Source organism: Seriola lalandi, unplaced genomic scaffold, assembly GCF_002814215.2.
Source record: "Seriola lalandi dorsalis isolate HSWRI2012SDOR001 ecotype SW California unplaced genomic scaffold, Sedor1 jcf7180002054868, whole genome shotgun sequence".
In the NCBI taxonomy this organism is placed as follows: Eukaryota; Metazoa; Chordata; class Actinopteri; order Carangiformes; family Carangidae; genus Seriola; species Seriola lalandi.
In genome coordinates this window covers 356,203-367,894 of record NW_019525421.1, presented here as the reverse complement: position 1 = coordinate 367,894, position 11,692 = coordinate 356,203, and the positions used below count along the sequence as shown (strand labels likewise).

The 11,692-nt window shown below is 39.6% G+C and overlaps 1 protein-coding gene across 1 annotated transcript in view; it reads left to right on the top strand.

Annotated features, from left to right (window-relative positions):
* The window catches only part of thsd7aa (thrombospondin, type I, domain containing 7Aa), a 199,347-nt gene that overhangs the window by 75,386 nt on the left and 112,269 nt on the right, over positions 1-11,692 (top strand). The window contains exon 3 of the mRNA XM_023428180.1: positions 7,541-7,789. Coding sequence (XP_023283948.1) covers positions 7,541-7,789 — 249 coding nt within the window. The remainder of the gene's footprint in view (positions 1-7,540; positions 7,790-11,692) is intronic.

The following is an 11,692-nucleotide window of genomic DNA, read 5'->3' as shown; positions in this document are numbered from 1 at the left end:
GAAAAAAGGTGAAATTTTGTAGAAAAAAGGTGAAATTTTGTAGAAAAAAGGTGAAATTTTGTGGGTTTTTAAAGAAAATTCCAATGCATTCCTAATGCATTATTTATTCCCAGTATTTTGGGAATAACTTTGGGAAAAATTTGAATTTTAACACCAAAAGTCCTAGCACCTCTTTCGGGATCAAGACGCACGTTTTGATGTATATATTCCCGGGGTTTTCTCAAAGCTGTGGGACGAGTTACGCACCAGAATTTGGCGGAAGAATAATAATAAGCCCGAAGGAATAGCTATTCTAGCTATAGAGGAGTGCCTCGGAGCTGAGCACCCGTGGCACTAATAAGCCCTAAGGAATATTAATAGATCCGCCCCAAGGCACTCCTCTCAGCTATTCTTGCTGTAGAGGAGTGCCTCGGAGCTGAGCGCCCGTGGCACTAATAAAAGTCCTTGAGGGACAAGCCTGAACTATTAGGCAAAATAGCCAATATTGTTTCAGTCTCAAATTATTAGTTAGTGCCACGCGTGCTCAGCTCCGAGGCACTCCCCTACAGCTAGAATAGCTGAGAGGAGTGCCTCGTGTCACGGTCTTTTCGGTTTTTGAAAAGAATTAACGGTTTTCTCATAATTTGCAGTTGTTTGAAGCCATGTAGAAGCCAAATTCTGGGCAGATTTTCACATTGCCATGGCAACGGCAGCTCCTGATCTGTGTGCGTGCGCCTAGCAACCAGATAACCAACTCTCCAAGCTCCGCTAGCTTTACATTAGCTGCATGTTAGGTCTTAAATTACATTTAGTTAGGTCTTAAATATGTAAGTCCATTTACTGCTTCCTTCGTTGCTTTTCTTTTTGTTTTGTTAAAAGAGTGAATGATGTTGTGACGGTCTCTGCTGAGACAGAGTAGAGGAGAAGCTACTAGCCCTCTCTCGCTGTCACTTCTAGTCGCGTTGCTCTCCTCCCCAATAATGTTAAATTTAGCACCGAAAAAAACATAATACTGGTAATTTAAATAGCGGTTCAGGGGATTTATTAACCCTTCGGGGTCCTTCTGTCCTTTTTTGGACATTTTCTTCACTTTTCTTTTTTGATTTGCTGATCATTTTGGCTGTGTTACAGCTGAAGGTATGGATTTCTGCAAGAAATTGTTTTTTTTTTTTACATATTTTTAAAATCTAATGTCAGTTACTGTTACAGGTCTATTATACACTGGTTACACATTTTGTACCCTCTGGGGTTCCAAAAAAGGACACACAAAGAAAATGCTATAAAATCATCATATATCAATATTTTTTTCTCAATATCAATATCTCTTAAACCACTTCAGTTCTGCTCAAACCTACCAAATGTTTATTAGTTTTCAGGATTTTAACCCTTTAAATGCCAGTTTGAAGACATGTTGCCTCTTGTTTTATTTAAAAATAACAACACAGAATATGAGATATTTCCCACATAATACATGGTGATGATGATGTGACATTGTTTTATATCAGAGTCTTTTATATCAAGACATTTCTGAAAACCAGAATATGATCAGGGTGACTTTTGAACACTGGAAATAAATCATGTACTCATCCCGGCAGTAGCCCCCGTGGCACTCAAAATTTCCCTGGAATTTTCTAGTTATTATTTATCTTGAACTCTGATTAATAACTACCTTGATAACTATAACCAAATTACCATATCAACAGTAAGTTAAGTTGAAGGATTGGAATTGTACTAAGTAGAGGTTGGCAATATTCACACTTGTGCAACATTAAACACATCAGTAGTTATACTTTAAGACATTTTTTACAATGTATAGTATTTACAATAGTATATACAGGTGTGTGTGTGTGTGTGTGTGTGTGTATGGGGGTTATGGTCTGTGGGGACACAGACAAAGGCAAGATGGTCGATTCAAAGTGGTCACTGTGACCACATGACCTGAACAAAGAAGGCTACCCAAGACGGCAGTAAACAAAGAATCTACTCAAAATGGCCGCTGAGACCACCTAATGTGTGTGTAACTGTGTACGGTGTCCTTGAGTGCCAAGAAAGGCGCCTTTAAATAAAATGTATTATTATTATTATTATTATTATTAATGTGTGGGGAAGGGAAGGTGTCAGTTTCTTTGTTAGCCTAGTTTATGTAATCTAAAGGTACAAGGTTAGAGGGAGGAGGTTAACTTCATGCATGTTCTAGAATTGAGACATACTACAGGTATGTGTGTGAATATACAAGTACTTGATTAATTGTTATTTGAATGCAACAAGACATTAATCGACAGGTACATTAACAAAGTTAAGACTTCTGCTGCCTAGCTGTGCTGTGATATGCTGTGTTAGGAGAGGTTAGGCCCAGTCAGTTAACGTTACCAAGTCCTTGGAACAGAGGTCCTTTCCAGTGTTGTTGCAAAGTCCAGTGAGTTGAGTGCCTTCCTGGTTGAGTAAAGTCCTGTCTGGCTGTCTTTTTTTCTCCTCACAGAGTTAGCTGTTCCACGCTAACTCTGATGTGACTCCTGTTGCTTGGAAAATCAGCTGGCTGACCTTGTGTTGTAGCCACTGATTCTGAAGAGAACTTGGTTCACTCGCAGTTAATCCTAAGAAGCTCGCTGCTGTTGAGAAGAGTGTTGCAGTCTGCTGTGAGCAGGCCGGTAAGAGAGCTGGTTTCTCAGGTAGCAGGGCTGACATGGGCTGGGGTCTTGTTGCCATTTGAAGAGTCGAGAGGGGAGAGCAGGAGCTGCTCTCCAGAGCAAGCCGAGAAGAGAAGAGAGAAGGAGATTTGGTTTTGTTTGGTGACACCCTGGGGGGTCACATGTGACACACTGACCAACACTGACTGGTCCAGTGAGGTCCCTGGGGGAGGGTCGTACCCAGGTGTGAACAGTGAGGAACTGTAGGGAAGTGAGTTCCTTTGTCTGTGGAGCAAAGAAACATCTGGTCTGGAGTCCCGACATTGTGATGTCTGCTGCAGTTACAACAACACCACTGAATGAGCGAGAGAGAGGAAGCGGGAGAGAAGCTAATGCTAACTGCTAAGCTAAAGTAACTAGCAGATCTGAACAGCATGTGAATAACTGCTGAGTTATTGAAAGTCGCTAAAAGGAGCAGGGAACTCCCAAGTGCTGGAGCAGAACTATTGTTAGTTTGAATGTATAGCAGGTAGTTAGACACTGTTATGAAGAAAACAGCAACATTAACTGTGTTCCGACAGAGCAGCAATAAACTTTACCGGTAACGGAAACTGACTGGAGATGGGACACCATACTGACGTCAGCATGTCAGCACGTCAACATGTAAACGGCATCATTACTACAAGTGAAAAGACATCAGTAGAAGTAAATCACTTTGTAAAAATGTTCTCAGATAAAAGAACAAAGTAAGTCAGTTAAAATGTTTCTGAGTAAACGTGTTATTTCGTTACATTTGAAAATGGGGAGGGAGGGGTAAAACATGTTATAGGTTGATAATTATATATAATAAAACGATAAAATTAAAGAACATCTTTAGGTTACCAGATATATCAGTTCAACCAATTAATTGTAGTTAGGCATTGGAGCCTGAGCATACACCTGATAATTACTAGTTGTCAATTTATTATCAAAATTGTTTAAAGCAGTTGTTTATTCAATTGATCACGTGTTTCTGTTATTTAGCCTACCTTCAGTAATAAAAATGGAGTGATGGTTGTGGTGCTGTGCGTGTGTGTATGTGTATTGCAGTCTATGGGAGAGCTACAATGATGTTTGAATTTACTTTGAGCTTTGAGCTACAGGAACTGTTCAGTGTCTGCTGCTCTATTTACTGTTGTCCTGTCCAGTCTGAACTGTAATCTCTCTCTATGAGCACTTATTTGTAAACAGCTTTCTGCGTGTGTGTGTGTGTCTGTGTGGCTGTGTTTGTAACCCTCATAGACATCAATCAGGCTGTTAACGAGCATCACCTGTGTGTAGCTGGAAGACACAGTGCTCAGATGAACATGTGACATGAACACACTCACATATATGCTCTCATTCTTCAGAGTAATAAGAGTAAGAGTCTAATGAGTCTCTTAATGAGTCTAATTAGCAAATAAGAATCAGCTTTATTTATTTCTGCCCGCATAAAGCGTTTGTAGTACTTGCCTGTTTGTGTGTGCGTGTTTGCGTGTGTGTATGCATGTATTTCTGTGTGGCTGTGTTTGTAAACATCATAGAGATCCAAGAGTCTCTTAATGAGTTGGTTCCAAAACTTGTGTCTAGCTGGAAGAGACAGAGCTGACCCAGATCTGGGTGTGATTTTGGCTCAGTGAGCCTCTCAAATGACTGCTATTTGTTAAAAAAAAAGAACGGTAACTCATATCAGAACCATGAGCGGACCATGGCTGGCACAAGGTCTTTGTGCACTGCATATGTCGCTTTGATTTTTTTCTAGCACCAAAAATGTGGACACAGGAATGTGTTACAGAAACATGTCACTTCTGCATTTTTGGGGAAATCAGCTCCTGAAGGCAGTCGATGGAAGAGGTGAAGGGTACTCCCATCGTTTTGCGGCTCAAATTTGTCTACTATTGAGGAAGCTGTGATGTGTGAAGATTGAAATATGTGGCCGTAAGGATGAGTTACACAGATTTTTTTCAGACAAATTTTAGAGCTTCTCCCACTCTAGCAATGATGTCATCCACTGTAGCCCTGAATATTCTGTGCAATACACAACCATTATAAACTCAAGAATGATCTGAAAAAAGCATGAAACTAAAACTGTGATAATTAAAATATCAAAAAGTTGAATACGAGTTTAATAGCTGAATGCCTTGTGAACATTTTAAAGTTTGAGTGAAGTCCATAGCTGAAAGTATGCTGAAGAAGTTGAAACTCAAAGAGGCTGAAGCTTTGAACATCCTTTCCATTCATTTGAATGGCAAAAAAATCACAGAAAACGCTTAATATTTTGAAAATTCTAATTAGTAGAAAAAGGTTGTATACATCCAATAATCAACAGAACAAGCTGAATGTTTTGATAGTTGAATAGTTTTTGTACGAAAAAGTATGAAATAGTTAGAGACCGTAGAAAGGATACTAATATGAAAATATAAAAATCTGAAGAACAATAGTGTGCTAATAAAATAATGCTGCAGCATTCACTCTAATGAGTATGCAGAATAATAATATATGCCTTCAATGCTATTGCATTGCAGGCACATAATAAAGACTTTAATGGGGACTGAGAGAGGTTTTCATTGAACCAGAATAGTAGACAAGTATCCCCAGGAATTATGTCCATATTGGACAATTTCCCACCTAAACATATATGTTCAGTGCCAAAGTGGCACTTTTTTAGTGTGTCAGAAAGTAAATATGAGGTTGTCCGCATGGTGGATTTCATGGGGGAGACTGTAAATAACATTCACTATTTTTTAACCATAACCGATTAAGTAACCTTTATCATATCGGGGTGTCCGGTTGGTGTAGGGGTTTAAGACACTGGCCATATAATTAAAACATCCTCAGCCCAACTCCAGCTCGGGACCTTTGCTTCATGTTATTCTCCATCTCTCTCTTTTCATGTCTTGTCACCACTGTACTGAACACTGTCTGTACACTGCACAAAAAAAGCCCCCCCCCCAAAAAAAACTAAACAAAACTCTAACCCATACCCTTGTCATAAAATGATATAGACATGATATCCATAAATATCTTATAATGCCACAGTGCAGGGCCTCGGTAATAATGCCAAAGGTTGTGAACAAAATTGCTGTCAGTTTCAATTAGTGAGTGTTCCATATCATTTTGTCTCTTCCACTTCCTCAGTGCACATACAGCCTCTCAATAACAATGGACACACTCATGAAAGCTTCAAAGTGAGATCCATCCAAAGAAGTACAGGCTCATCCAGTGAGGTCAATGTCCATGAGGTGTCTGAGAGCCATATTCTTCATAGAGGATGAATGGCCTCATTCTGTCTCTGCTCTTGCTCGGCCCTAATAAAAGGCCACTCTAATAAAGGCCACTGAGCTGTGTCCTTTCTTTGAAATTGTACTGAAATCATATTAAAGTCAAACTGTTACATTTAGTATCTGTAAAGCTCCACAATGCCATAATCATGTCAAGACACTGCTGCTCATGCTTTGGGTTATAGAGAAGGAACCCCAATGGCTTTGAAAGAATTCTGATAAAAAAAGACTAAAACAAAAAAGAGAGGGAAACAGACAAGAGTTTGTTCACAAAGCTTCAGAAAACCTCCAGAAGTTCAGGGAAACGGAGGAAAAATATAACTGTTCAGACTAAGAGAAGCAGTGTGTCATTATCCCAAATGGCCAATCTGCCCTTTACAAAATACACACAGATAAAAACAAGTGTCTTTCAACTCAACAGCCATCCCCTCATCAACGGATAACGAATTGTTTGCGTTTGTAATGAGCAACTTTGAAATTATGTTTATCACATTGGCTGATTTAGACAAATTAAAACTGTAGGATATACAGCTGTATTTCACCAGCCTTTGTTCAATCACTTCACTACAGTTGATTTGGTTCCTAATAACCTACCTTGAGAATGGAGTTTTTTTACAAGCCATAAATGTTGCTCTCTGTCTTGTCCTTTTTCTGTTTTATCTGCTCTTGTATGACTGGCTTTCTGTGGACATTGTTATATCAATATTTTGCTTGTTTTCATAATATGAATATATTTTTGTGTGTGCCCAAATCTCATGGGTTTAGCATATAAGCAGTAAAGCACAGATTTCAATTATATATATATATACATAAAAAAAAAAAAATAAAAAAAAATATATATATATATATATATATTATTATATTATTGTATTATTGTTATAAATTCCTGTTCTATCTGAATTCTGATTCACAGTTTCACTTTGTTGTGCTCCTTTGTTCTCAGGGCATGTTAGCTGCCCCCAGCAGTCATCACATATGCAATAACCTAAACCTATTGCCAGGCAGGGGCATTGATTTTTGGATTATTCTGCAAAACCCCACATTACACTGAATACCAACATCAAATTCATTCTTTTATAATATCCATGCAAGGCAACTATGATATGTTTAAGGTTTAGTACAGATTGTGGTCATAGCAAGTAAACTTAAGTTAAGATGTTGATATCAGATAACTAAAACTAAAAGTCAATAAAAGGCACTGCCATGCGAACATTAATTACAGGTCTGTGACTGGCAGCCACAATAATAAAAGCTGATGGAGTGCCCACTGATCCATTCTTAAGAGAAGAAAGTCCCTTTTTAAAATGTTTGTTGTCTGGTTCTTATTTGTAATTGCTGCTTTATGCTATTAGTTATAGAATATACAGCAAAGTCACAAAAATGTAAAGGTACCACCCATTTTTTAATTATTGACAATTGACATTGAAAATATCTGTCTGTGCTTCATCAAAAAATGCCAAGGGAGTCAGTTATAATCCATAACATTACATAATCTAGGTAAATTAACTTGGGTTAATTGGGTCTGTGTTACAAGAAACTTTTTCATGCAAAATTACATTTGTGAGAATAATTATAGAACAACCAGCAACTCAAGTTCATCTTGTCTAATGGTATCTTTGTTTTTATCGTCTACAGCCTGTGCTCTCAGGAGACATTGCCAGTGACCTTCCAGGCCTGCATCATGACCAAAGACTGTGATGTTACTGAATGGTCTGAATGGTCAGCTTGCTCCAAGGAATGTTCTGACCCCAACGGGCCCAAGGGTGAACATATCCGCACCAGAAAGGTTAGCCAATTCCCAATTGGTGGAGGAGGAGATTGCCCAGAACTGGAGGAAAAGAAACCCTGCAGCCCCCAGGGAGATGGATTGCCACCCTGTATTGTGTAAGTACAGGACAAGGATAGAATTAGCAATACAACTGATGTACAAGTGCTGTTAGTTTGCTAAAAGTTGAGTTTAGTAAATGTACAATTTTCTGTGTCTAATATTCTTGCAAAGTGGATAACAAATGAAAACAAGGTATTTTTGGAATGAATAAAATGCTGCATTTACTAAAACCAGCGGAAGTATCAGTAGGTGGTTGGGATGGATGGGGGGTATGCATCGCGCACAGATGTCACACCAGAGACTGGGATTCACATCCAGAGTCCTGTCTGTGGTTAGGTTTAGGCAATAAAAGTACTTTTGTTAGTACTTTTTGTTAGTACTTTTGTTAGATAGTGGTCTTGTTTATGTTTAGACTGTGGTATGGTTTATGCAGGAAAAGTTCACTGTGACTTCAAAACCATAAAAACCTTTCTATCCCCATATACGCCAATAGACAATGGGCTGTGGTCTGCTTGACTCATGCCTCAACATTTGATGCAGCAGATAAAATTGGTCTACTGGACTACCCTCTTCATTAAAAAATGAAGCTTAAGGGATACTTAGGGGTCTTAAACTTAAACAAAATTTACTTCCTCAATCTCTGAACACCACTACTGTCTTATTGATATGTTCTCGACACACAAGACAGCTGGTATAATACACACTACTTTGTTTAAATTCTTCTCCGCAAAGTTGGTCTCTGGCACTTCTTTGACATCCTGCAAGTCATAAAGAAGGGTATCAGTGTGTACCCTGTCATAGGCTTTGCCAAATCATGTCAAGATTTTATGATTGCCTAATTTGATCATGATCTTATCAGACAAAATTATTGTGTAACCTGGCATTATGGTTGTGGTCTTCGACTTTTCGCTGCTTTGATGTTCAAGTCAGCTGTAGATAGATAGATAAATGCTTTATTTATCCCCTAGGGGAAATACATGTGTCCATTAGCTCATTGTTGATGATAATAATAATAATAAAAACTGTTAATGATAAATAAACAATAATAATTAGATTAGTCCACTTCCTTTGGCTGAGGTGTTGTATAGCCTGATGGCAGTGGAAACAAAGGCTCTCCTGAACCTCTCTGTTCTGCAGCGCAGTGAGATGAGACCTTTGCTGCACCTGTAGCTGCTTCTCTGTCATGCCAGAATGTTGTGGAGAGTTAGGTTGGTATTGTCAAACATGGCCTCCATCTTACATTGCATGCGTCTCTCCACAATAGTCCTGAGTGAGTCCAGACTCCTGCCAAGCACAGATCTTTAACAGCCTCGGACACACACCATCTGGGCCTGTTGCCTTTCCAGGATGTAGCTTCTTGAGCTCCGCTTTCACCTCCTCCATTGTAAAGGACAGGAGACTTGACCCCAGTTTGGAGGGAGTTGTAGCTGCAGTATCAGGTTGCAAAAGAGATGCCGTAGGAGAAGCTGCAGCTGAAGCAGTGGGAGAGAGAACAGGTGTTGGGTCTGAGCTCTACCTCATGAGCTGGACACCAAATATGTTGGATTTCGGTTGTCTATGAATTTATTGGCTATCATAAATTAAGAAAATATTAATATTAAAAATATTAATAGTAAATAATAACTTTAAAATGAATTAAAGTCCTCGGGGCACCAGCCTAAACTAATAGGCAAAATAGCCAATATGGTTTTAGTCTCAATTTATTACCATCAATCTGGAACTCTGATTAACCATTAGCTTAGTAACTATAACCAAATTACCATATCAACAGTAAGTTAAAGTTGAAGTTGAATTCTACAAAGTAGAGGTTGGCAATATTCACGCTTGTGCAACATTAAACACACCAGTAGTTATACTTAAAGGCATTTATTTACAATGGAGCAGAGTAAAACACAAGGTGTGTGTGTGTGTGTGTGTGTGTGTGTGTGTGTGTGTGTGTGTGTGTGTGTGTGTGTGTGTGTGTAGGGGGGTTATGGTCTGTGGGGACACAGACAAAGGCAAGATGGTCGATTCAAAGTGGTCACTGTGACCACATGACCTAAACAAAGAAGACTACACAAGATGGCGGTAAACAAAGAAACTACTCAAAATGGCCGCCGAGACCACCTGATGTGTGTGGGAGGGAAGGTGTGAGTTTCTTTGTTAGCCTAGCTCATGTAATCTAAAGGTACCAGGTTAGAGGGAGGTGGTTAGCTTCATGCGGGTTCTGGAACTGAGACGTACTACTATGTGTGTGAACATACGAGTACCAGATTAACTGTATGACTGACCACAACCTAAGCAAACATTACAACAACAAGACATCAATCAACAAGTACATTAACAAAGTTACGACTTCTGCTGCGTAGCCATGCTGTGCTATGCTGTGCTGGGAAAGGTTAGGCCCAGTCAGTTAACGTTACCCAGTCCTTGGAACAAACAAAGAGGTCCTTTCCAGTGTTTGTGTAAAGTCCAGTGAGTTGGGAGGTTTCCTGGTGGAGTAAAGTCCTGTCTGGCTCTGTTGCTTTGCTGTTATCTCCTTTGTTCTCCTGACAGAGTTAGCTGTTCCATGCTAACTCTGCTATGACTCCTGTTGCTTGGAAAATCAGCTGGCCTTGTGTCGTAGCTGCTGATTCTGAAGAGAATCTGGTTCACTCTCAGTTTATCTGAAGCAGGTCGCTGTTGTTGAGGAGAAAAGTGTTTGCAGTCTGCTGTGAGCAGGCTAGCAAGGGAGCTGGTTTCTCAGGTAGCAGAGCTGACCTGGGCTGGGGCCTTGTTGCCCTTTGAAGAGCCGAGAGAGGAGCAGCAGGAGCTGCTCTCCAGAGCAAGCCAAGAAGAGAAGAGAGAAAGAAGAGGGCCAGAGGACTGCTTTTGTTTGGTGACACCCTTGGGGGTCACATGTCACATGCTGACCCACACTGGCTGGCCAGTAAGGTCCGTGGGGGGAAGGGTCGTCCCCAGGTGTGAACAGTGAGGAACTGTGGAGTGTGAAAGAAACATAGAAACATCTGGTCTCTTGAATGATGAGTCCCAACACAGGGTTACTCAGCACTTCTGTGCTGCCAGACGAGACTGCAGCAGCTACTCCAGCTCCTCACAACTCTCGAGGAAAGACTTTAGTAAACTTTTAGAAAAAAAAGGAAATGTAACAGAACATGTGTTAAAGGGAAAAAGTAATCATAATAGTTGAAGTGACATGTACAGGAATGTTTTATCAGTCAAAATGTTCTTTTGAGAGTGAAAATAAAATGTTTGTTTAGAACTCGTTATCTAAAGAGGGCATGTGGTGGTGTTCAATATATTGCAGCATAGTCTTGTTTTGAAAGGGGCTGAAACAGGAAGTAGTTCGGAGAGAGAGGAAACTTCTTGTGGTGACTGTTAAATGGTAGCTGGATGTATAAGCAGATGGTTCGAAAATAAAGTCAGCTCGATGTTACATTCGATACCTGTTGCAGTGAATCCATTACGCACAACACGATACATAGTAGCATATTAGCAACATAGAAATAGCTTAGTAAGAGCAGGAGCAGGTAAATGGAGTGTCAGAGGAAGCTGCTGTGCTGTCTGATTTCTCTCTCTTACTCCATCATCCTGTCTCATCCTGACGCTGCCACCCTGCTGTCTGCCAATTAACTTTTAAGATCATTCCAAGTCAGGGTCATTAGGTATGCAAATTGGATTAAATTAGATGATCATACCCAATGGTAAAGTCGGTAAATCAAGCTCTAGATTTTTGTATGATGGATTAACTACTAATACTGCTAACATAATTAAGCATCTCTGAGAACACTTGCTATTAGAATTCAAACGCTCAATGATTTTAATAGACTTAAGCAATGAATGGTTTGTGAACATTAAAAAAACTATAGCTTTTCCAGTACGTCAGTGGGCATATTATGCCACTGTAAAAACATATTCTCTCTATCATCCTTTCTTATTCTTCCAATAGTTGTACGTTTATGGGATCATCTTTAAGAAAT